Source organism: Carcharodon carcharias, chromosome 13 (genome assembly GCF_017639515.1).
Source record: "Carcharodon carcharias isolate sCarCar2 chromosome 13, sCarCar2.pri, whole genome shotgun sequence".
NCBI lineage: Eukaryota > Metazoa > Chordata > Chondrichthyes > Lamniformes > Lamnidae > Carcharodon > Carcharodon carcharias.
Genome location: NC_054479.1, coordinates 32,733,193 through 32,760,650, shown reverse-complemented (window position 1 = coordinate 32,760,650; position 27,458 = coordinate 32,733,193). Strand labels below are relative to the sequence as shown.

The following is a 27,458-nucleotide window of genomic DNA, read 5'->3' as shown; positions in this document are numbered from 1 at the left end:
CTGAACTGCTTGCTTCTGTCAGCAAACAACTGCAAATAAATAAACAGAAGAACCTTCTAACCAAGGCTCAACCCTAAGTCACTATTTCTCTGGAAACATAGTATGCTTTGGAATGGTTTGAACAGAAATGCAAACATATTATTTTATCTTCAACACAACTCTCTGATTCTTCAACCCATAAGAATTTCTATCTCTAATAGAGTTTTATGATCCTCTTTCCAGAACTGCTCGCTTATGGCTTGTTTTATGGAGCCCTCAGGTCAATCTTGACCGCTTCGCTTAAGCGCTTGGCGATGATTTTTGTATAGAGCCGTAGTAGAATCGGGCCGATTGTTATTGGCCGCCAGTTGTCTATATTCTTGAGCTTCTCCGTATCATCTGATTTGGAAATAAGCACTGTACGACTCTTTTTCAGCATCCGAGGGATGGAACCAGACTTGAGCCAGAGGGTGAAGAGTCTCGGAATCCTGTCTTCAAATTCCCTCTGGATGTGGACACCCAGGCTCTACCAAGAGGTCCAGAAATGGGTCATCCATTGTTTAGCATTTTTTCACTAGCAACTCTGACCATCTAAGATAAACACAAGTTACCTTTTAATAGTAATTAATTCCAAGCTTCTTTGAATTGCATTTACTTCAGGGTTGCTTATCCGTTTCTCAATCAGATGCCCGCTTTATCTACAGTTAAAATTTTAATTCCCAAAACTAAAAGTTATATTCTAAAACACATAAAACATGAACCAAATTTTTGCAACAGCAGGGATAAATGGGGCATTTTCAAGTTGGTAGGCTCTGACCAGTAGGATGCCACAAGGATCAGAATAGGGGCCTCAGTTATTTACAACCTATATTATTGACTTAGACAAAGAGACAGAGAGTAATGTATCTAGGTTCGTTGATGATACAAAGCTGTGTGGGAATGCAAGCGGTGAGGACAGAGGTTGCAAAGGCACGTAACAGGTTAAGTGTGTGTGCAACAAGGTGGAAGATGGAAGATAATTGGGCAAATGAGGCAAACTTTGATCATAAGAATAAAAAAACAGAATATTTTTTAAATTGTGTGAAACTTGTGATGTCAATGTTTAAAGAGACTCAGGTGTACTTGTACAAGGAACACAAGTTACAATGCAGGTACAGTCAGCAAGTAGGAAAGCAAATGGCATGTTGACCTTTACTGCAAGAAGGTTTGAGTATAAGAATAAAGAAGTCTTGCTACAATTGAACAGGGTTTTGATGAGACCACACCTGGGATACTGTGCAATTTTGGTTTCTTTATTTAAAAAACGTGCTTGCATTGGAGTCAGTACAGCAAAGATTGGTCCCTGGGCTGAGAGGATTGTTCTATGATGAAAGGCTGACTAAACGGTCTATATTCTATGGAGTTCTTATTGAAACATTCAAGATTTGAAGGGGCTTATTGGGGTAGGCACTAAGAGGCTGATTTCCCTGGCTGGGGAATCCAGAACAAGGGTAAACAGTTTCAGGATAAGGGGCCGATCATTTACGACTGAGATGAGGAGCAATTTCTTCATTCAAAGGTTTGTGAATCTTTGGAATTTTCTACCCCAAAGGGTTGAGGATGTGCCACAATCATTGAATATTTTAAATGCTGAGGTAGATTTTTGGTCTGTCAGGGAATCAAGGAATATGGGGAACAGGCAGGGAAAGTGGAGTTGAAGTCTAAGATTAGCTATGATCATATGGGATAGTGGAGCAGGCATGATGGGCCATATGGTTTTCTCCCATTCTTATTTCTTATGTTCTTTTGATAGAATTCAAAAATGTTCAATTTCTTATCAGTTCCTATCAGATGTGGCCATGCTGAGATCAATGGAGGCTGTTAAGGGAAGTTTTTGAAAAGTTTATTTGTTCAGCAAATATCACTTCTATAGAAAATACTATGGCAAGTGCTCTTGTTGGGCAACTCCAGTAACATCAATTAGAAGGAACTTCCATGTGGTCCTTGAATGGGAAATGGTGTCTATGACCTTGGACAGGTCTGGGAATCATTCCAAAACCACCTAACACCGGAAAATCCCATTACAGGCCAATACTGGAAATGTGCCTTATTTCTTCCGACTGAGCTTAACAAACTATTGGTAATTTTGTGGTGGGATTACTGAAATTCACTTCATCTTGGTCTGCCCAGAAGTGGATGGGTAGTTTTCCAACTCATGATAATAAGGAATATTCCTCTTGCACGTATTTTCTCCATCAGTGTAAGATCACACTCTAGTCACCTTTTTCAGGCTGAATGGCTCTTGATTCTGCAGTCTTTATTCCGGCACACATCAGACTTTTGGTTCCTTCAAAAAAATATATGTACATCCATTTGCCAAAATGAGGGATGCCAACTCTGGTTATACTTATATACATCAATCAACATCAATTGAGGCTTCACTAATTCTTGTAGGTTTCATTACATATTTCCAGTCTCCAATCACCCAGTCAAACAGCCTGTTTTCCCCATTTCCAATATTTTTATACTTAGTAAAATGCACTTTTGTTTTATGTCCTTCGGATTTTTTCCCTGGTTGTTTGCTGGACTGTCCAGGACAATCCTGGAGGAACACACAACATTTAAATAAAACATTTAAATGTTATAATAGCATAGACCTTATAGCACAGAAAGAGGCCATCTGGACCATCGTGGTTGTGCCTCTGAAAGAATTATACATATTCGTCCATCTTATAGTCCTGCAAATTTTCTCTTTAGAAGCATACATCCAATTCCCTTTTGAAAGTTACCATTCATATTCGAAAGTACTTTCAGAATTCCCCCCCCCAATCCTCCTCTGAGTGATTGCACTAGTTCCCCTTTCCCTTTACTACTTTTGTTTCCTGTGAGGCGTTACATCTCGCTCCCGATTGGTTGATGCGAATGTCAATCAGGCCGGGGGGCGGGGCGGGCTGTTGTGCGCAGGCGCGATATCGGGAGTGCGAGTGTCCGCTTACCGGTCTCTGCTCGAGCCCCTCAGCTTCGGGCACCCAGAGGCCGGACATGTTGCTATAGTTTCGGGGCGCGGGTACGGAGTAATTGTCATGAAGGTACGTCTTTGGTGTTTTCAGAGCTGTTAATGATGCTGGGGTGGCCGGCCGTTCCTGTAACGATGTTGCTGGCCCCCCGATCGGGACACGAATTACTGTCGCCACTAACTGTGCACAAATAATAATATTTCGCAGGAAGGCAGGACTTGGTTCAGATTTGAAGCAGGTTGTCATCAGTTTGGGGAAACTCAACATCTCTCGAGCATCTTTTTTTTTAAATTGCTGGAATAGGAAATGTAGGCGTAGAAAATGCGAGTGGGCGTTTACTGATGGTGGTGGTGGTTCTACTTTAATTTTGAAATTTATGCCACAGGACAAGTGTGAAAGTGAGGCGTGTTATTTATTGTGTTACTTATCGGGGACAGCAGCAAAGAGAGAGAGAGGGGGAGGGAGGGGTCCCTTTACTGTCTCTGTTCGGCCTGGGTTTATTTTTCTCCCTCTGGCTTCTTACAGAGGCCATGAGTGTCGCGCAGGGATTTGTACACATGTAAAAGCTTTCCAGCCGCAATCCCTGGGGATTTTGTCAGGTCTTCCCTGCCTCACCATTCATTTTTCTTATCAAATACTAGGCTAGTTTTTGTATTGCTCAATGTCAGCATGTATGCGCGGGGTGGGGGAAGAGGGAAAGAATGTTTGATTATGGAATTCGTGTGGGCGTCCAGTGATTTTTTTTTTAGAAATTATATTTTGGTGAAAATGCCTGAAAATCTTAACTGTTTAATCGTTAACAACGCAGGGTAGTGAAAAGTATGAATTGCAAAATTTTGAATATGATTTTGATAACTCCTTTGAACTGACATTTTGCTTCTCTACGTTTTAATTCCAGCCTCCATATTATACACAAATAGGTTGTGCTCTACCTGTTATTTTGACTCTGCTTCCACTTAAAATGTTAAAAGAAAAATGCTTTTTCAATTAGTTACAATCAGCATCACTAGGATTTCATTATAACAGTCAGGCAAAATTTTAGTGCCCCAACCACTTCCTCTTCACCATGGATGTCCAATCCCTCTACACCTCCATCCCCCACCCGGATGGTCTGAGGACCTTTAGCTTCTTCCTCGAACAGAGGCCTGAACAATCCCCATCCACCACTACTCTCCTCTGTCTGGCTGAACTTGTTCTCACACTGAACAATTTCTCCTTTAACTCCTCTCACTTCCTCCAAATAAAAGGTGTGGCTATGGGTACCCACATGGGCCCCAGCTATGCTTGTCTCTTTATGGGGTATGTGGAACATTCCTTGTTCCAGTCCTACTCCAGCCCCCTCCCACAACTCTTTCTCCGGTACATCGATGATTACTTCGGTGCTGCTTCATGCTCTCGTCGGGATTTGGAAAAATTTATTAATTTTGCTTCCAATCTCCGCCCCTCCATCATTTTCACATGGTCCATCTCTGACACTTCCCTTTCCTTCCTTGACACCTCTGTCTCAATTTCTGATGATAGACTGTCCACCAATATCCATTACAAGCCTACCGACTCCCACAGCTACCTCGACTACAGCTCCTCACACCCCGCTTCCTGTAAGGACTCCATCCCATTCTCTCAGTTCCTTCACCTCCGTCGCATCTGTTCTGATGATGCTACCTTCAAAAACAGTTCCTCTGACATGTCCTCCTTCTTCCTTAACCGAGATTTTCCACCCACGGTCGTTGACAGGGCCCTCAACCGTGTCTGGCCCATCTCCCGCGCATCCGCCCTCATGCCTTCTCCCTCCCAGAACCATGATAGAGTCCCCCTTGACCTCACTTAGCACCCCACCAGCCTCCACATTCAAAGGATCATCCTTCACCATTTCCGCCAACTCCATGATGCCACTACCAAATACCTCTTCCCTTCACCCCCCCCGGCGGCATTCCGTAGGGATCGTTCCCTCCGGGACACTCTGGTCCACTCCTCCATCACCCCCTACTCCTCGACCCCTACCTATGGCACCTCCCCATTACCACACAAAAGATGCAACCCCTTCACTTCCTCTCTCCTCACCGTCCAAGGGCCCAAACACTCCTTTCAAGTAAAGCAGCATTTCACTTGCATTTCCCCCAACTTAGTCTGCTGCTTTCGTTGCTCCCAATGCAGTCTCCTCTACATTGGAGAGACCAAACGTAAACTGGGCGACCGCTTTGCGAAACACCTGCTGTCTGTCGCTTGCCATTTTAACACTCCACCCTGCTCTCTTGCCCACATGTCTGTCCTTGGCTTGCTGCATTGTTCCAGTGAAGCCCAACGCAAACTGGAGGAACAGCACCTCATCTTCCGACTAGGCACTTTACAGCCTTCTGGACTGAATATTGAATTCAACAACTTTCGATCTTGAACTCCCTCCTCCATCCCCACCCCCTTTCCGTTTCTTCCCCCTTCCTTTCGTTTTTTCCAATAATTTATATAGATTTTTCTTTTCCCACCTATTTCCATTATTTTTAAATCTTTTATGCCCTGCTAGTCTTTCCACGCCACCTCCAATAGAGCTGTACCTTGAGTGCCCTGCCATCCATTCTTAATTAGCACATTCGTTTAGATAATATCACCACCTTCAACACCTCTTTGTTCCTTTGTCTGTGACATCTTTTGATTATCTGCTCCTATTACTGCTTGCTTGTCCCTACAACCACACCACCTCCCCCACTTCTCTCCCCCCAACCCCCCCATCCCACCTTAAACCAGCTTATATTTCACCCCTCTTCTAATATTCACTCAGTTCTGTTGAAGGGTCATGAGGACTCGAAACGTCAACTCTTTTCTTCTCTGCCGATGCTGCCAGACCTGCTGAGTTTTTCCAGGTAATTCTGTTCTTGTTTTGTAAAATTTTAGTGCAGTTGCCTTATAGATATGCTTTACTAAGATTTCAATTGTAGTATAATGGGCTTGAATTTATATTTATATTTTATCCACTTGTATTGTATAACACAAAATTAACCTTGTCCTCAATTTGGCAAGCATGTTTTGAGTTAAATAGTATTAGGATGAAGTAATGATGGGAGCAATTTGAGATTGAGATGAGTGACATACAAGAAACATTACACAGTATTACATCACTTTGACTTGTGCTTTTTTTCTTATAATTGGTATCAACTGCCAACTAAGTTTAATAATACAAATAGATTTAGATCAACAAATGCAGGATTTTTTAGACAAGCTAAAACACTGATTATAATATATTTATTGGAGCTCGCTTGATACAGATTTTGTGATGAGAGTAACAGAGAGGCTGTCAACACACCACTCTTGTGGAGTAAATCGCACAGCAATTTCTGGTGTCCGCACCTGCATGATTACACAGGAAAATTTGGAAGTTGCTGTCCATTTTGCCATGCTTCTCCACAGGTATCTTGCTGATAGATTTAGCATTAAATAGTTGAAGGGTATGAAGTTGCTGCACTCACTAGTTTTCCACAAAACACATCAGAAAAAATTGGAATTGGTGCATTCTTTTTTATTCTTTCATGGGATGTGGGCAATGTTGGCAGGGCCAGCATTTGTTGCCCATCCCAAATTGCCCTTGAACTGAGTGACTTGCTAGGCCATTGCAGAGGGAAGAATCAATCACATGGTTGGACTCCGTGGGCCTGGAGTTACATGTCAGCTGGAGCTGGTAAGGACAGCAGATTTCCTTCCCTAAAGGACATTAGTGAACCATGTGGGTTGTACACAATTGATGATAGTTATCTTGCCATCACAGATGTTAACTTTATATTCCATATTTAATAATTGAATTCAATTTCCACCATTTGCCATAGTGGAATTTGAACCCATGTCCCAAGAGCATTAGCCAGGACCTCTGGATTACTAGTCCAGTGACATTACCACTACTCCACCATTCAGGTGTAAGTGAATTTTTAATGGAACCCTGAGAATTTAATTTTACAAATGTGGGGATTAATTTATTCATATCTTCAGGATTTAATTATTGTTGGAAATGTTTTAAATTAAAAACACTTTTTCTTTGACTCCTCTCCTTGGTCTCTGTACAGGAATTTGCATTGAGTTAAATGTTCTAATGTATTTAGACTGGTTAAACTGCATGTCTGAGGATGCTTCAATTTGATTGGTTGCAGAGACACACTGTTGCTTACCTTGCTCTCTCACACCGTAGATCCCATGCAGAGGGAGCTTCTCTGAAAAGGATCTCTAAATATTGTAAGTTGCTTTTCAGAGACCTATGAAATGTCTCTGGGCAACTAAGTGTAATGAACAACAAATGCTGATCATTTACCATTGATTGAAAAATCTGAGCCATTGTATTAATGAGCACTGCTATAAAGTGATTCTCAGGTTGTTTTCCAGCATAACAATCACTGACTGCACTTCAGAGTAATTCATTGTATGTGAAGTGCTAAGGTGCTTTATGAATAATTTATCCCATCATCTTTTCCTTCATTCTTGAGATTTGACTTGCTCCTGGTCAGTCCATCGGCTTATCTTATCAACTCTTCACTTGCAAACAATGGAACATTTCTTGCCTGGGGGTATTTTGCATGTACTTCCAATTCAAGAAACTGTATCTTTTCTAAAGCTGTAAGCTTTTCTATCAGGTCATTCCCACAAGCCTTAACAAAAACATTCAATTGTGTGCATAACACAGTTGTAGTAGAATGTTTTTGTGCTGTTGTGTGTAAGAGAATATAAGCTTAGATATCCTTAATTGATTTCCCCAGTGATTGTTACTCTATTTTGGCTTAAATGTTTAAAATTTCTTGCCATCTTTAGAATACATTTTTTAGGGAGACTGGGTCTGCTTTTTTTTACACACTTGTCTGATTTAGTTCTTTGTTAGTAAATGTTCTTGTTTTCCTCAGTGAATGTCTTGACTTTTTCTACCTTTTCTATTGTAAACCTCTGCTTTCATTAACAAAATAAAACTTTGGCTTCCACATTTGTTTGAGAATTCTAAAGAGAAACTGCCTTTTTACCAGTGTACATTAGTTGATCCAGGCAAGAGAACTGCTCAATTCCTTCCCATATGCTCAAGTTTGACTTGGTTGGTTGACTGTAGAATAGAAAGATTATATGCATGGAGCTATCTAGAGTGGTACTCACCCAAGGTGGTACATTAGAAAATACAAGGAAAAAATGTATATTTTATTAAACAAGAATTTTAACATTATATAGCAGTGATTATAATGTCAAGTAGAACATTGGGTATGCAATCCTAATACATTTTAAGGAGTAACCCTTTTACATGTCCAACTGTTAACATGGATTGCATGTCCAACTGTTAACATGGATTGCATGTCCAACTGTTAACATGGATTGCATGTCCAACTGTTAACATGGATTGCATGTCCAACTGTTAACATGGATTGCATGTCCAACTGTTAACATGGATTGCATGTCCAACTGTTAACATGGATTGCATGTCCAACTGTTAACATGGATTGCATGTCCAACTGTTAACATGGATTGCATGTCCAACTGTTAACATGGATTGCATGTCCAACTGTTAACATGGATTGCATGTCCAACTGTTAACATGGATTGCATGTCCAACTGTTAACATGGATTGCATGTCCAACTGTTAACATGGATTGCATGTCCAACTGTTAACATGGATTGCATGTCCAACTGTTAACATGGATTGCATGTCCAACTGTTAACATGGATTGCATGTCCAACTGTTAACATGGATTGCATGTCCAACTGTTAACATGGATTGCATGTCCAACTGTTAACATGGATTGCATGTCCAACTGTTAACATGGATTGCATGTCCAACTGTTAACATGGATTGCATGTCCAACTGTTAACATGGATTGCATGTCCAACTGTTAACATGGATTGCATGTCCAACTGTTAACATGGATTGCATGTCCAACTGTTAACATGGATTGCATGTCCAACTGTTAACATGGATTGCATGTCCAACTGTTAACATGGAATAAAGTAAGAGACAGCAAACTGGTTAGGACTCTTGAGGCTACTGGCACAACTCTATTTACCTATGAGTAAAAAGAAGAAATGGATGCTATTCTGTTGGCTGCTTGCTCTCATATTTAACAGTTTGTAGACATTTAGGATTTATTCCATGGATTTGGGGGAGACCCATGTGGTCCCTTAAGGGAAGTATATCTGAACCTGGGAATTATAGGCTGGTTAGTTTATTGTCAGACTAGTGGCTAGAAGTAATTTGAGATTGCTGTACAATCATTTGGAAAGAGTAGAAGCTATTCTGAAGCCAGTGTGTTTTCATCAGAGAGACCAATCCTGCTTTTTTCCAATAGGGCTTCAAATGATCGCCCCTAAACTGGCCTTTGGAAATGGAAGTCCTGACACACCAACTTGTTTGAATTTTTTAAAGAGCTCATAGAGTTAGCAGCTGAGGGTAGCACAACTATATTGTGTATCTTGATTTTTAAAAAAGCTTTTGATAAAGTGCTGCAGAGAAAGCTGTTAAGTAAAGTTTTTCCTGTGGAATAGGCAGTCACATTTTAAGCTAGATTGAAAATTGCTTGTATTTGAGTAGGTAGAAGGTAGTTATCAATGGTCACATCTTTACATAGGGCCTGGTCGCTAGTGGAGCCCGGCAGGGATCCATATGAGAACTGTTGTTTTTCACCGTCTTTCTTATTAATTTGGATAAAGACAGCAGGGGCCACAACCCTTACATTCGTCAATGGCACAACAGTTAATGTGGGAGTTAGGATTATGGACAAAATAGATGACAGACTAATGAATGCAGTGAAATGCATTTGGCTCACAGCAATTCTAGGCATGTATATCATACAGGGTTATTGTTTAAGACTGCAGAGCAGGATAAGGACCTGGGAGTCGCAATTTATGGACTATTAAAGGCCCGTGACGATTGTTCTGAGGTTGTAGGTAAATTAAGTACCATGTTACAATGTGTGGCTCTAGACAGTTAAATACAAGACTAGTAACACAATATTTAACCTATACCTATTGATATGGCTGAATCTAGAATATAGTGCAGTTTTGGTCTTATCACTTGGGGGATATTGAAACCCTTGCAAATGTTCAAAGGGCTACCAGAAATAATGTTTAGTCTTTGGGCTCCTTGTTATTGGGTAATCTCAAGGAAAGGAGGCACTTTTCAATAAAGAAGCACAGCTTTTCAGATGAAAAGATGAGCTGATCAAAGAGAATTAACATTGACTTGTGAAGGGTAGGCTATGTCTAGCGAGTTCAATTTTTTGTGACCATGAACATGGTGAACAAGGAGCTGTAAGTATGGACTGCCACATGGCATTTGATAAGATTCTGTGGAAATTAACAAAGATTCTGTAGAAATTAACAAAACTAAGAGTGCATGTTATTGGAGGTAACTTTATGGTGTCGATTAGTAATTGTTTGGGAAGTAGGAAACTGAAAGTAAGTATAATGGGAAATGTTCCTTGATTGGCCGGGTGTGATAAGTGGAGTTCCCCAGGATTCTGTACTGGGGTTTCAGCTTTTCACCATATAATATGAATGACTTGGATGAAGGAATAGAAAGTTGCATATGCAGTTGACACCAATTTAGGATGTACAGTAAGTCATGTAAATGGAAGCAGGAAGTTAGTGATGTAGACAGATTAAGTGGGCAAAATTGTGACAGATGTAGTTCAAATGAGAAGTGAGCTAATTTATTTTGAACCCAAGAAAGACAATTTGGAAACAACCCCATCTCCTGTTGATTTATATCTCAAAAATGTGTCAAAGGGTTTCTGAAATGAAAGATCAAAAAACTGAGATTACTACAATAGATGCAAGACACACTAATTGAACTCCCTTCTAGGAATATACAGAAATTAGTTTAAAAACTGGCACTGCCAAGATGAGAGGAGACAAGCAGGAAGAAAAGAAACATGATTGTCATTTGAAGCCCCGTTGGAAAAGCCCTGTAGAAGATCATAGGGATTTGTGTGTCCAGACAGACTAATCATTAAAAGGTATTGCCTGGTTCATTTCTCAAACGTGTTTGGATTCATTTCTCAAACGCGTTACAACCAGGTGAGGAGGAGTCGGCTGGCTCTCCTTTTATTCAGCCCCCTCTGTTGGCCACAAGAAAAGTTTTAAAAAATGTCTTTTCCCCATAGGTGTGTTTTCAATCCAAATGTATTTACTTCTTACTAGGGAGCCAATCAAACCCAAGTTTCCTTGAGTCAAAGAAAGAGTAGTTTATTAGTTACTAAAACCCAAGAAAAGTAATAAAAGATATGATCTCTCTCACACATGTACACACACGAGAAGTAAGAAAATTAGAGTCCAAAAATAAAAGTTATAAGAATATACAAGTAATTGCATGTCCATGAGGCAGAGATTTTGGAACGTTGCAGCTGTTAGGTGGTTTCTGGTTGGAGCCTGGAGTTGAATTTGTTCAGGTCTGCACTGTCTCTGAAGCCAGTGTGTTTTCATCAGAGAGACCAATCCTGCTCTTTTCCAACAGGGCTTCAAATGACAATCGTGTTTCTTTTCTTCCTGCTTTTCTCCTCTCACCTTGGCAGAGCCAGTTTTTAAACTAATTTCTATATATTCCTGGAAGGGAGTTCAATTAGTGTGTCTTGCATCTATTGTAGTAATCTCAGTTTTTTGATCTTTCATTTCAGAAACCCTTTGACACATTTTTGAGATATAAATCAACAAGAGATGGGGTTGTTTCATCCTCCACAGGGAATTTTGAGTGTTTGTTGGGGTGTAACTAACTGGGTAGCAGTTCCCATTTTCTTCACAGAATTACAGTGGATTAAAAGTCCAGGACTTTGTAGTTTTAATGCCTTCCTTTCAAGGGTCTCTGTTTGAGGTGTACCTTGGCACCCCCCGCCCCCCAACCACCACCACCACCACCAAACCAGGTGTGAAATTCCATGTAACAGGTCTGCAGTGCAATTTGTATAGATTTTCCAGAGAAGTGGTCAGCTTTACAGTATCAGCCATCAGGTGACTTGTGGCAGGCATCTTCTTTTGGTCAGTTTTTTTTAAACTCGGGTCCATTTTAAACAATATCTGTGGTTAGCTGGTGAAGTTGTAGGTAGCTCTCACTGTCAATTTTTTGTCATCGTGACAAATGTTCGTATTAATATTAATAAATTGTTCATTTAGTTATTAATCTGTGCACAGGAGTAGAGCCAGAACATTTAGACAGAGGATGATAATTGTAATGATGGAATAGATTTTGCCTCATTAATATGAAATGGGTAAAAGGAAGTTTTTTTATTATTACATCTTCTGCACAGCATAAATCACAATGCTAGTTTATGGGATAGTTGTTTTGTTAAAGGAGTGGAGACAACTGATTTTTGGGTGTGCATGATCTGAAAACTTTAGCAGGGCTCTAGCTTGTACCTGATACCTGCTTCACAGTGAACTATAATGGGAACGCATTTCAGAAGAACATTGGAAGAGTGATTGTCATTTGTTATGCCCAGCCTAAAGCAGGGTCCTCAAGGCAAGACTCCACTTCTTATTTCAATTCGGTCCAAAGGTTGTCTGGGATAATGTGCCTAGGTGAACAATAAACTTGTTGTCTTCTGTAATATACTAGCTCTTGTTGCTTTAGAAGATGATTAATATCAATGATGCCAGACAATCCTGCAGCATACTAAGGTTTATGCACAGATGGTCATTCATAGAAGCAATAAAAGCCAGTTGTTGACACCAGTTCAAATAACACCAGCTTTGACCTAGTTCAAATGCTAAACAGACAAGCCAATTAGTTGAGTTCCTTTGAAAGGCTTGCTTTGCATCGTCTTCACATAAATAACAGACAAACACTTTTGGGAAGGGATCCCTTCCCAAAAGCTTTGTTGTAAAATATTTGAACATATTTGGCATGTTCCTGAGACCTGATGGCCTACATACTCAGGTTTAAAAGAGGTAGTACAGAGATTGTGAATGCATTGGTTTTGATCCTAAAGGCTCCCCTTTATCCATGTTGCTTGTTACTTCCTCAAAGAACTCTAATAAATTAGTCAAACACGATTTCCCTTTCACAAAGCAATGTGCACTCTGTCTGATTGCAATGCGATTATCTAAGTGCCCTCCTGTAACCTCCTCAATAGATTCCAGCATTTTCCCTATGACAGATGTTAAGCTAACTGGCCTGTAGTTTCCTACATTCTGCTTCCCTCCTATCTTGAATAAAGGAGTTACATTCGCTATTTTCCAATCTGACAAGACCTTTCTAGAATCAATGGAGTTTTGGAAAATTCTGGGATAATTGGCATCCACTACTTTAAAACCTTTAGGATGAAGTCTTCAGGACATGAGGACTTGTCAGCTTTTAGTTCTACTAGTTTTCTCAGTACTCTTTCCCTGGTGATATTAATTGTTTTAAGTTCCTTCCTCCCTCCCTCTTCACCTCTTGATGCACACCTGTTTCTGGGATGTTATTTGTATCCTCTACAGTTAAGACAGATGCAAAATATCTGTTCAATTCACCCTCTATTTCCTTTTCTTCCATTATTAATTCCCCAGACACACTCTAGAGGACCAACGTTCACTTTACTTTTTTCCTTTTTAAATATCTGTAGAAACTCTTACTATGTGTTTTTATATATCTACCTAACTTTCTGTCACACTCTAATTTCTCTCTTTTTTAGCCATTTTTTGCTGCTTTTTAATATTCTGTTCAACCTTCCATTATTAATTCCCCAGACATACTCTAGAGGACCAACGTTCACTTTACTTTTTTCCTTTTTAAATATCTGTAGAAACTCTTATTATGTGTTTTTATATATCTACCTTTTTTGCTGCTTTTTAATATTCTGTTCAACCTTCTAACCTGCCACTAATCCTTATGGAATTGTATGCTTTTTCTTTCAATTTGATACTAACTTTAACCTCCTCAGTTGGCCATGCATGGTACTTCCTTCCCCTAATCTTTTTTTTCTCAGTGGTATGTATATTTGCTGAATGTTATGAAATATCTCCTTAAATGTCTGCCATTGCATTTCTACTGACTTACCCCTTACCTTATTTCCCAGTTCACTTTAGCTAGCCCAGTCTTCGTTTTTTTTAAAATATACTTTATTCATAAAATATCTGGAAGAACATTGCACTTTTTGTGATGGTGATTTAGAAATGTTTTGCAATCAGATTCAACTTTTACACATGGATCACGAGGTGCTTCAATGCAATAATTAATATTACAATAATTTCAATATGGTCATTACAGATAGTCAGACAACTCCAGTACCATCGCACTATCAGTATACATCGTGAAGCACTCTGAGGTGCTTCGGTACGATTATAATACAATTATTATTCAATGCATGCATTCATTGTGAGCCATACAGCCCGAGGGGTCTATACCTTTCCCAGTCCCTTGGTGCACTATGGCAGGAAGGTCTTAGACAGCGACCTTTCCCCATTGCGCACTTGTGGCGGCTGCCCCAAGTTTTAGTGCATCCCTCAGCACATAGTCCTGGACATTAGAATGTGCCAGTCTGCAACACTCGGTCGGGGACAACTCTTTGCACTGGAAGACCAACAATTTTTGGACAGACCAAAGAGCGTCTTTCACCAAGTTGATGATCATCCAGCTGCAGTTGATGTTTGTCTCGGTGTGAGTTCCTGGGAACAGCCCGTAGAGCACAGAGTCCTGTGTCACCACGCTGCTCAGGATGAACTTCAACAGAAACCACTGCATCTCTCTCCAGACCTTCTTTTCAAAGACATAATCCACAAGGAGGTGAACAACGATCTCGTCCCTACCACAGCCACCTCGAGGACAATGTGCGGAGGGGGTGAGACTCCTGGCGTATTGGAAGGATCTGACTGGGAGGGCTTTTCTCACCACCAGCCTAGCTGCACCTTGGTGCTTGGAAAGATCTGGCGATGAGGCATTCTGCCAAATGACTGATAGTCTGCTCAGGAAACCATCTGACAGGATCCACCATCTCCTTTTCCTGCAGGGCCTTTAAGACGTTATGTGCTGACCACTGCCTGATGAACTTGTGGTCAAAGGTGTTTGACTGCATAAATTTTTCCACGAGGGACAGGTGGTATGGCACGGTCCAACTGCTTGGAGCGTTCGCAGCAGCGTGGCCAGACCCATCCTTCGCAACACCAAGGACAGGTAGAACCTCAGCACGTAGTGACACTTGGTGTTTGCGTACAGCTTGATGCAACTGCGCACAAAGGTGGCCATCAGGATGAGGGTGATTTTGGGCATATTTTTTCCCCTTTTATCTAGAGGCTTGTACATCGCGTCCCTGCGAACACGATCCATTTTCAACCTCCAGATAAAGCGAAAGATGGCTCCGGTGATCGCCAACGAGCAGGAGTGTGGAATGGGCCATACCTGCGCCACATACAGCAACAGCGAGAGTGCCTCACACCTGATAACCAGTTCTTACCTGCAATGGAGAAGGAGCGTCGCTCCCCCATGCCCAGTTTTCTTTCAGCCCAGTCTTCGTACCTTCAGCATTGCCGTAATTTAAGTTCAAAGCACTAGTCTTAAACCCACCCTTCTCTTAGAACTGAATGCAAAATTCAATCATGTTATGGTCACTGCTCTCTAGGGGTGCCTTTAATATGAGCTTATTAATCAACACTGTCACATTGCACATTGAGATCTAAAATAGCCTGCTCTCTGGTTGGCTCCAGCATCTGCTGCTCTAAGAACTTGTCCTGAAAAAGCAACTTGGACTCATCTTCCAGGCTACCTTTGCCAATCTGATTTGCCTAATCTTATTCACCCAATCTATATGTAGATTAAAAGCACCCATGATTATCACCTTTCTTGACAGCCCCCATTATTCCTTGCTGTATACTCCATCTCACTGTGTGGTTACTGTTAGGGGGATGTATAAACAACTCCCACAAGTGTCTTCCTACCTTTTACCGTTTCTTATCTCTACCCAAGCTGATTCTACATCTTGATCTTTAGAATAAAGATCATCTCTCTCTATTGTACTAATATCCTTAATTAATGGAGCTACCTCTCCACCTTTTCCTAGCTCCCTGTCCTTCTGAAATGTCATGTGCCTTTGAATATTTTGGTCCTAGCCTTTGTCTTCCAGCAGCCATGTCTCTTTAAAGGCTATCAGATCATACATATTTATTTCTATTTGAGCTGTTTTGTTACATGCTGCATGTATTCAGATACAGAGCCTTTAATTCTGCCTCTATACCATTTTTCGAATCTCTGGCCTTATCTGCTCTGTCCCTTCCTGCCATGCTCTGAATATCATTTCTATTATTGCTACCTTGATCTCTTGCCTTGTCTTCTCCCTTTAATTGATCACATCTTCCCACACTTGATCTCTTGCCCCTACTATTTAGTTTAAAGCCCTCTTTACTGCCCTAGTTATACGACTCGCCAGAACTCCTCGTCCCAGCATGGTTTGGGTGAAGACTGTCTCAACAGTTCAGCTCCCCCTTTCCCCAGTACTGGTGCCAGTGCTCCATGAATTCCTCCCACACCAATTTTTGAGCCACGCATTTAACTCTGTAATCTTATTTATCCTACGCTAATTTGCTTGTGGCTTAAAGGTAATAATCTCTGGACTATTACCTTTAATGTTTGGCTTTTTAATTGGGCCCTTAGCTGCTCATACTCCCTAAACAGAACATCTTTCCTAGTTGTACCTATGTCATTGGTACCCACGTGCACCATGACCACTAGATCCTCCCACTCCTACTGTAGGTTTTTCTCCACTCCAGAGCAGATGCCCTGTACCCCAGTACCAGACAGGCAACACATCCTTCTGGACTCACTCTCAGCTGCAGAGAACTGTGTCTACCCCCAGACTATACTGCCCCCTACTACCACAACATTCCTATTTATTCCCTGCACTTGAATGGCTTCCTGTATCATGATGCCATGGTCAGTTCACTCATCCACTGCTGCAGCCCCCAATTACATTCATACAGGTTGTGAACACCTCAGACCTGTTGGACGATTTCCTTAAGTTTTCCAATTTATTTCTCTTCCTCCTTGTATTGAAGATATTGGCTAGTACTGTACTATATACCTCTAAACTTGGCTATCCTAATGCACTTCTTGCCAGCCTCTCATCTTCCACCATCTACAAACTTAAGCTTATCCAAAATTTAGCTATCCATATCTTAACTTGCATCAGGTCTCATCACCTCCATACTGGCTGACCTACATTGGTTCCTGGTTAAGTACTGTCTTAATTTTAACATTCTCATCCTTGTCTTCAAATGTTTTATGATCTTATATTTGCATGTCTCGGTAGCCTCCTACAGCCTCAGAGAGATCTGCGCTCCTCCTGTTCTGGTCTTCTGTGCATCCCCAATTTTAATCACCCCATTATTACTGGCCATTACTTCAGATGCTGAGGCCCTAAGCTTTGGAATTCCTTTCCTAAACCCCTTTGCCTCACTATCCCTCTTTCTTCCTTGAAGACACAGTTATGATCCTTGATCAGTACTGTAAAATTTACCATGGAAACCTTATCAACCCTAACCTCCAAGTACCAGCACTCGTTTTTATCTGTGGAGCCGAAATCCTGGGCGAGCCCCTAATTTATGTTAGGATCCTTGACCAGGCCCCCAACTTTTTGGTAAGATCAGGTTAGGAACCAAAAATGTTTTGTTTAAAGGAGACAAAGTTTGAGATTCAAGACGCTTGCTAATTCGAATAAAGCCACAAGATTCCATGGGTTTTGAACAAACAAAAATAAAGTTTACCAAAGAAGGTCAAAAAAATAAAACCGTTTACAACACCTCTCTTATATTTACCCTGAATGTTAGAGTATGAGGTACATGTGAATTAACAAGCAAGCTGTGGTCGAAAACAGGACAATATACAATAAATGGCAGATGTGGCCAACAGAGGCACCATGCATTACCCAGTAACACACCCAGACATCACTAAACACTGAGAGTGAACCAACCTCACTGAAACTGTTTCTCTGACGAGGTATTCAAGTCCCCGGCTTTGAAGATGTAACCTGGGAATTCTCTCAAAGTCAGAGGCATCAACAATGGCCCATCAAGCAGAGTGTCAGTCTCCTGAGATTCCATTCCCCTGGATTCCCGAGTATGTGCTCAAGCACAGCTTCAGCGCTTGGGCCACACCGAGCAAGACACTGCTGCTCCAAAGGGGATACTTTCGGCCAATAGCACGTGGTCAGCAACCTCTGCTGCCTTGTTGGATCTTCAGCCCCCTTCCACCACCACCATGGTTGACAAGTTCTCCCCTCCCTCCACACTTGAGTTGCCAGGCCCAGCATTGTGCTGCCGCAGCCCCATGACTCCACTCCCCTCCTACTTTTTAAATTAACTGGGACTTCTTCCTGTCCCAGTGCCTTGTCTGGGACTGTTCTTTTTGGACCTTCCCCTCTCTGCCTCCAGTGATGCTCTGCTGCTCGTCGCACGACCCAGGTTTTAGTATGGTTTTCTTTAATGCACAGGGGTGCTAGGTCAAAGGGCTTAAAGTCAAGAACTGCAGATGTGCATCCTGCACCTGGTCTGTACATGCATGACAACTCTGAGGTCTGTCAGGAATTGAAGTTCTGGATCTCCACTCTCGCCCTTAAGTTTAGTTGGACTTCAAAGCAACACTCATAAAACAGTCATCTTTGACCAAGCTTTTGGTCACTGCCCTAAAAACTTATGTGTTTTTTGTCAAATTGTGTTTGATGATGCTGCTGTGAAGTGTGATATGCACCTGAGGGCCTTGGGGCAGGTCGGATAGGTGCACTCCCTTTCCCCATAACTTTAATAACTCATGCCAAACACCTAACAAATACAGGAAAGAACACATCAAAAGTTGCTATATAAATGAAAGTTCTTGTTGTGTTGGGATAGTTCACCTTACCTGTGCCAATCTTCATGTTTGAAACCTGATGTTGAGTTCGCAGGGTATTTGATTGTAGGGGACATAACAGAAAGCCTACTCCTATCCTCTCCAGACTTCAACGTAAAGTCTATTTCCCAGCAGTATTGTTGGATAATATCTAGGAGCAGGAATGCTGAATGATTTGATCTCGATACCACAACACCACCGCCACCCCTTCACCCACCTCCTGATTGCACCCTGTGCAACAACATGCTCTCAGGCCATAGTTTATGGTTGAGAATTTTGAAACAAAAAGTTTTAGAAACTTTTGCAAGACCAGATCCCAAGATCCCAAAAGATATTAATACCTTATTTCAAGTTCCTTAATTTTAAATTTATAGCTTCTGCATTTCTATATATATTCATTATATTTGTAATAATTCCCTTAATATATTCTTGGTGAAATTTGCAAGAATTAAAGATTAACTCAGTGGCAGTTAGATTAATATATTTAATGTGCCATGGAAAATGGATTAAAGGTTAGAAAATTACCTTTTTAACACTGGTGGCACTGTGTTGCAAGTTAATTTGTACTTTGCTTAGGCAAGTACAGTGCCCAGGATAATTCCTAATTTTCCTAGTTATATGTCTTGACAAAAGCTGAATTTTTGACTTTGGTCTCTTACATTTTGGTTCAGTTTAAAAAGCATTTTTAAACACAACAGACAGAAGGGGAAAGAAAACAAATCTTAACTCCTTCACCCGAAACAACAACACCTTGCATTTATATAGCACCTTTAATGTAGTGCCAAGGTGCTTCACAGGAGCATTATCAAACAAAATTTGACACCAGGCCACATGAGATCCTTGCTTGGTTTAGGGCATGTCTTAAAAAAGAAAGGGAGGTCGGGAGACAAGCTTGCACTTATATAATTCTTAAAGGTTATCTTATTTTTGCCTGTGGAGGGAAAATCAGAGCAAAGGGCCTTAGTAGTGGAGTGATCAAAATCAGAGCAAAGGGCCTTAGTAGTGGAGTGATCAAAATTGGGATATGCATAAATACCTGAGGGCTGTACTGCTGGGCGAGTCAAAGACATGGAGGAATTTGAAACTAGGATAGGAAGAGGTGTTGCTGGACTAGGAGCCAGTGTAGGCTAGAAAGTTTTGTTCATCTCATATGAGCAGTGTGACAAATCAGAGGCAGTAGAGAGTTGAGAGAGATGGTGGTGAGGTATAGCTGGATGTTGATAATGTACAAGTGAAACCACCACAAACTCTGCTCCCTAGCCAACAACACCATCTGTCATCATGCCAACTGTCTGAGGCTGAACCTGACTGTTTGCAATCTGGTTGTAACTTTGAAATGAACATTAATCAAATGGTTGCTGCTTATCGTTTTTTGACTGATGTAGTGACTGCACATTTTAAACTTAGTTTAGCTGGTAGGAACTGTATCTCTACACTTGCACTTGTATAATTCTTACAAAAATTATCTTTTTACTGTGGAACAAGATTGGATATTTCTTTCAAGAAATACTTTGAGTTCTCCCAAAAAGAATTCAAAAGAAAGGGAATTATTTGATTTGTAAAAATTAGTTAAAAGTTCACCCCTTGATGTCACAACATGGTACACTTCCTTTTGATACACATTCGTCCTTGTATTTGTTAGGTGTTTATCATGGTAAGGAACTAGCCTGATCTCGAGTGAGTTATTAAAGTTAGGGAGAAAGGGCTTGCACCTAATCCATCTCCCTAAGGGTCCTCATGCGGACTGGCTTCTGCACCTATTTTAAGATTCCCAATTATACATAAAACAATATGTTAATTTATTTATAATGTTAAGAACATAGGAACAGTAGTAGGCCATTTGGTTCCTTGAGCCTGCTTCAGCATTTAACTAGATCATGGTTAATCTTCTACCTCAACTCCCTCTTCCCGCACTATACCCGTGCCTATGGATGTCATTGGCCTCTAGAAATCTATCAACCTCTGCTTTGAACATACTGAATGACTGAACCTCCACAGCCCTCTGGGTTAGAGAATTCCAAAGATTCAGCACCCTCTGACTGAAAGATTCCTCCTCATCTCAGTCCTAAATGGGCTACCTCTTATTCTGAGACGCTGTCCTCTGCTTCTAGACCCCCCAACCACAGAAAACATCCTTTCTGTATCTACTTCGTTGAGCCCTGTAAGAATTTTATACACTTAAATGAGATTACCTCTCATTCTTTTTAACTGCAGAGAATACAGGCCCTGTCTCTTCAATCTCTCCTCAGAGGACAATCCTGCCATCCCAGGCATTAGTCTGGTGAACCTTTGTTGCACTCCCTCTATGGCCAGTATATCTTTCCTTCGGTAAGGACACCAAAACTGCAGACCATACTCCAGGTGTGGTCTCACAAAGGCTCTATACAAGAGCTTTCTTTTTGACAACATCGTTGAATTCTGACACTTGAGCTTCAGTTTCAAGAACAAAGATGAATACAGGGTACTCACAACTTGTTCTTGTGGCAGCCTTCCATCTCATAAGCTGATAGTTTGTCCCATGGTAATCAACTCTGTGTTAACTACTCTAGCACGCCAGTCTCTGCAGAGGAGTACAGTGGACTAAGAAGGTGCACAATTCACTGCCCTCTGTTTTCTCTGGGTCCTCTTCTCAGCCAGCTGAGCTTTTCATTTCTGCTCACCTTTTCCAATGCTCTTCAGACAATCAGCCTCCAGGGGTCATGGCCTTCAGCAACTGTCTTCCAGTTGTCAGTGTCATTGTCCATCAGCTTCATATCATACTTGCAGGTGTCCTTGTAGCGGATGTATGGACATCCAAGAGGTTGTAAGCCAGCGGCCAGTTCATCATACAGAAGGTCTTTGGCCGTCATCCATTCAATGAACGTGGCCCAGCCAGCGGAGATGTTGTTGGCTTAGCGATGATTATATGCTGATGGAATTAACATGCTCCAAGACCTCTGAGTTGGCGACCTTGTCCTACCAAGAGATAACGAGGATATGTCTAAGACAACAAAGGTGGAAACTGTTCAGCCTTTTCTCCTGGCAAGCATATGTTGTCCATACCTCACCACAGTGGAGGACTGCGCTGAGGATGCAGGCTTGGTAGACTTACAGGTTGGTGTTCTCAGTAAGGTTGCTGTTGTTCCACACTTTTACTCAGCTTGGACATAACAGCTGCAGCTTTTGTGATGCATGTGTTGATTTCAGCTTTAAGTGGCAGATTGCTGGTGATTATGGAGCCTAGATATGTGAAGTTACCAAAAAACTTCTAGCGTCACATTGTCAATGCTAATAGATGGCCACATGGCACAACCTGGACCATAACATTTGTTTTCCTGATGCTGATGGTCAAACCAAACTCTGTAGATGTGAGAGCCTGTCCATTGGCTGCAGAACATGTTCCTCAGTATGGAATGCTAATGTGGCATCGTCAGGTTAGAAAACTTTCTGATGATATTCAGCGCACATTTGCCTTGGATCTCAGGTGATGAAGGCGGAATGTACCATGTGGAATACACTTGTCTCTGTGACCTAGAGTTGTTGTGCAGTGAGCAAGCTGATGGAGTGTATGTGTGGGAGACCTTCAAGGGAGTACAGGCCATGTGGGACAGTTGATGTGATACGTCTACTGTGTGAGTGAAGAGAGTTAGCATGCTTTCCGATTTTATGTGCTAGTTTACTTCTCGTTTTCAGCCCAGGTTGCTGGCTAACAGCAGTGTGAGAAAGCGAATGTGTAAGTCTCTCCCTGTCAATACACAGCCCCTCAATTGGCAAATCCTCAACTATGCCTCCTTGTGGCTTCTCACGGAATCTGAGTCCCTCACAGCCCCAAGCTAAACCTTTAGAGGAACTTTGAGGAGCTTTGGCCCCCAGATATGCAGTGTGCAGGCCCACCGGCATGTGAGCACACCTTGGCACTCATGAACCAAACTGTCAGCTTTGGTTGAATGGCTCCACTGCCTTGGAGCCTCAGGAGAATTGAAGGTTAAGGGAGTGAACCCTGACAAAATCTGGAGTGGAGCCCAAAGGCAGACTGATGTCTAAACATGTCATCTTTCCGGAAACTCCTAAAAACAAGCCGGTGCCAAACATAGTGCATTGCATTGCTTTGGACTCATCTAGGGAGGTCATGAGGGGCATCCTTGACTTTTCGGCAGTCTCGGGTCTCCATAAATTTCTTCAGCTTGCGCCCTGGAGAGGATTCTCCAGTTTTGCTGCTGAGTGTTAAGTACTTAATATCTCTGCTGTACCCTGTGAATCCCCTGTAAGTTTTCCTTGTGTCTCCTTCAGTGGCCCAATATAAGTGTGGACCATTCTCTGACCGTTGACATAGAAGACCATTGTCTACAATCCTCTTTTCCATTAACCTTTCAGTTGATCTAACTGTATCCTTGGTTTTCTTTAGCTATTCCCAGTGCCAATCTGTTTTGTTGATTATTATATGACTTAAGTTTGTAGAAACTGAATTTAACTTTTTTTCTAACTGTGGTGTATTCAAATTGGAGAATGTTTAAGCCTGTACTAGTGATAGAATATTCTCACAGGATAATTAATCTAAAAGCTAATGCAATTAAAATGTTTTTCTTAACCAGTTTATATTATTTCTGTAGGAAGCTCAAGGTCGCATGACCTATCCATGTGGATAAAGCAAGGAGAAGCACCATGTCATCATGTGTCTCAAGCAGTTCTGCTGCCAAGAGGCCTGCAAGCAGGGTTGAGCAATGTGGCAACAACAACGAGGAGCAGCTAGATATCAGTTGTAGTCTGTCATCCTTGACCATTGATTTAGGCATGGAGTCTTTCATCGTTGTGACTGAATATGATCAGGGTACTACTGACAGTGAGCTAGGACAAAACGGAGAAGAAATGATGGAAGATGAACCTATGCAAGAGAGTAATGAAGTGGTCAGATCCTCCTGTGATAAGACTTTGGGACGATTGGAAAGAGCTCAATCAGAAGATGTCCGACATCCTAGAGTAAAGCTTAGTATGTCCAATCGGAAGTTATCTCTTCAAGAAAAATCCAGTTTAAATCAGACATCTGCCAGCAGCTCAGTTATTAATGGACGGTATATTTATCCTTCTTTGCCATATTCTCCAATTACATCACCACATTCTTCTCCTCGGTTGCCTCGTCGACCAACAGTGGAGTCACATAGAGTGTCTATTACAGATCTGCAAGTAGGTATATTTTCCTGAATAAACGAATGAATTTATCAGAACAGCTCTTCTGTACTGTTTTACATGAAATAATTGTGATTTTGTTCAAATTTAATGATATAGCATCCATGTTAAATCTGGTTATAAACAAAAATGTTCCTCAGGTACAATTTATCATTAATATGATGGATATTGTCAGTGAATTGAGGAATTATTTCAGTTCAGATGACAGTAAAGAAAATAAAACTTTGTTTGTTGTAAGTGCAAGTACTGGCATTGAAGTGAATTAAAGAAAGATTCACCATAATGACTTAAATGTCTGCGAGGCACTGGAAAATTAAACTAACATTTTTAAGAACATAACATAAGAAATAGGAGCAGGAGTAGACTAGCTGTCCTTTAGAACTTGCTCTGCCATTCAGTAGAATCATGGTTGAACTTTGGCCTTAACTCCACTTTCCTACCTGCCCCTGGTATCCCTTGATTCTCTGAGAGGCCAAAAACCTGTCTGTCTCAGCCTTAAATATATTAAATGATAGAGCATCCACAACCCTTTCGGGCAGAGAATTCCAAAGATTCACAACCCTTTGAGTGAAGCAATTTCTCCTCATCTCAGTCCTGAATGATCAGCCTCTTATCTTGAAACTATTCCCCTTGTTCAAGACTCCCCAGCCAGGTGAAGCAACATTTCAGTATCTACTCTGACAAGCCCCATCATAATTTTGACTTTTTCAATGCAATCAACTCGCATTCTTCTAAACTCCATAGAGTAAAGGCCCAATTTATCCAGCCTCACCTCATTGGGCAACCCTCTCACCCCAGGGTCCAATCTAGTGAACCTCCACTGCACCACCTCCAATGCAGATATATCCTTCCTTAAATATGGAAACCAAAACTGCACACACTTTCTCTAGGTGTGGTTTCATCCAAGCCCCGTTCAATTGGAGTAAGACTTTCTTATTCTTGTACCTCAATACCCCTACAATAAAGATGGACATGCCATTTGCCTTCCTAATTGCTTGCTGTATCTGCATGTTAACTTTGTGTTCCTTGTACATGCACACCCAGATCTCTCTGAACATCAACATTTACAAGTTCCACACCTCTTAAATATTTTTCTTTTCTATTCTTACTACCAAAATATACTTCCCCACATCGTACTTCTGCCACTTTGTTGCCCGCTCATTTAACCTGCTTATATCTCTTAGTGTCCTCTTCACAGATTACACTCCAATCCTGAGGCTTTCTCCTATTTTTTTTTGCCACATTATAAGCCTCTTTCTTTTAATCTAATACTGTACTTAACTTCCTTAGTAAACCACAGATGGATCTTTCTTGCTGGGTTTCTGTTTATCAATGGAATGTATTTTTGTTGAACGTTTTGCATTGTTGTTATAAATGTTTCCCACGGTTTACTTACTGCCAGCCTTTTTATTTTCCAATCAACCTTAGTCAGCTCTCCTCTCATAACTATGTAATTGGTTTTGTTTAAGATTAAGATTCTTATAGTCGTTTGGTACACAGAGCTTGAGTATTGCTGAAAAAAGAGACATGCTATCAAAGCTTTTTGACTTACACTCATCAGAGTACTCAAGAATTTTCCAACTGTAACGGGGAACAACAATTTATGCTGCATGAGAAGAGAGTGCTGATTGGTTGGCAAGTAGACTCTGGTAGTGGCATTGCTATGGAGAATGCACCAGGGAATAGTTAACTGCCAAGCTTTTGTCCACCTTCAAACCAGGCAGGTTGGCTCTGGTCAAGGCATTGCCATGGGGATTAAACCAGTCAATGGCTGTCCCCCAAGCTTTTGTTTAGTTGAAAAAGGTGTAATGTGTGGACTTGCTCTTTCTGCCTACAAAGGTCAGGGCCTTGTCTGTGAATATATGTAGCTTCTAGCATGTGTAAATGAACCCGACTGCAAGCCCAACTGATAATAAATTGGCTTTCAGTGTAATTCTCGGCACAATCAGGATTGTTTAGCGAGTGTTGTCCAATCTCAGAATCATATCTAATGTTGGACACTGTTTTGAGTTTGTAGCCATGGGCTAGTTGGGTATGTATGTACTTTGCTTGTTGCGAACAGCCAAAGCGACGTGCAGCTTGATATGATCCACCAGTTGTTGGGATGTATGGCCTACGTACCTGTCATCACAGCAGCACTGAAATTCATATGCCACGTTACTCATTTGTGTGATAGGCAGAGCTTGACAGCAGCATCCTGTTAGTGGAGAGTAACACTCATGTTACTATTGCATAGTAACAGCATGAAATGGCTAACTTCACCTGTTCAAATATTTGAGACACCTTGCACTTCCAGGGTAATCTGAGGTAGCATGAGAAGAGAATGCCAATTGGTTGACAAGCAGACTCTGATTGATTGAGGTGCTGCCATGGAGAATGCAGCATGGAACAGTTAACTTCCCAGCTTTGTTCAAATTCAAACCAGGTAGATTGACTCTGGTTATGGCATTGCCCTGGGCAATGAACCTGAGAATAACTGTCCCTTAAGGTTTGTTTAGCTGCAAAAGGCACAATGTGTGGACATGTTTATTTTTTTCGCAAAGTACAGGGCTGTGTGTGTGAATATATGTCACTTTAGCATGCTTAAGTGAGCCATACTGTGAGTCAACTGACAATCTTAAATTGGTTTTCAATGCAATCATTAGCACAATCAGGATTGTTTAGCGGGGTTGTCCAATGATGGAATCACATCTAATGTTGAACACGAAAAACGCATCTTCAATGGAGTGACACCTAACCTCCTTATCCCTTGCATATTTCCAATACGTAAATGATATGTTTGCTATACTTGAATTCATGAGGAATTCCTTACGCACCTTAATGGGCTTCATCCAGTGTTCAAATTCACCTTTCAAATGGAGCAGTCAAACAAGTTTCCTTTCCTCGGTGCGGTAGTTGAGAAATCTGCCAATGGGTTCTCTACTATTGTTTACCACAAGCCTACCTTCACCGGTCAATATACACATTGGAATTCCTATAGTTCCATGCTACAAGAATGCAAGACGAAAAGCTTTGATAACATGCCTCTTTTTTCAGCAATTAATTCTTGTTTGTAGCTTTCAAATTTAATATGGAATTCTATTGCATTATGATCACTCTTTCCCAGTGGATCTTTTATGATGAGATTACGAATTAACCATGCCTCATTGCACAATGTTGGATCTAAAATAGCATTAACCCTAGTTCTACAATGTATTGCTCCTGGAAACTGTCACAAAAGCATTTAACAAACAACCTCAAGACCACCTTTGCCATTTGATTTGTCCAGCCTGTATGAAGATTAAAGTCCTCCACATCTATTACATTGCCTTTGTTACAAGCTCCAGTTATTTTTTGCTTGATGCTCTATCCAAAGGTATTGCTACCTATAGGGGGCCTATAAACCATTTCCACCAGCATTTTCTGACCCTTGTTATTCTTAATCTCTACCTGGGCTGATTCTACTTCCCGATCTTCAGAGCCAAGATCCTTTCTCTCCAATGTCCTTCTGAGCTCTTTTAGCAAATGACTGTATTGTACATTCTGGAAAA

The 27,458-nt window shown here is 41.2% G+C and overlaps 1 protein-coding gene across 4 annotated transcripts in view; it reads left to right on the top strand.

The window, feature by feature from the left end:
• The first annotated feature begins 2,913 nt into the window (after nt 1-2,913).
• The window catches only part of LOC121285855 (calcium/calmodulin-dependent protein kinase kinase 2-like), a 102,837-nt gene continuing 78,292 nt past the window's right edge, over nt 2,914-27,458 (top strand). For 3 of the 4 annotated variants that reach the window (XM_041202752.1, XM_041202751.1, XM_041202749.1), the window contains exons 1-2: nt 2,914-3,047; nt 23,355-23,925. In XM_041202752.1, coding sequence (XP_041058686.1) covers nt 23,407-23,925 — 519 coding nt within the window. In that variant the 5' untranslated portion in view covers nt 2,914-3,047; nt 23,355-23,406. Of the gene's footprint in view, nt 3,048-21,531; nt 21,859-23,354; nt 23,926-27,458 lie in introns of all 4 variants that reach the window. The other variant, XM_041202750.1, reaches the window with a different exon arrangement.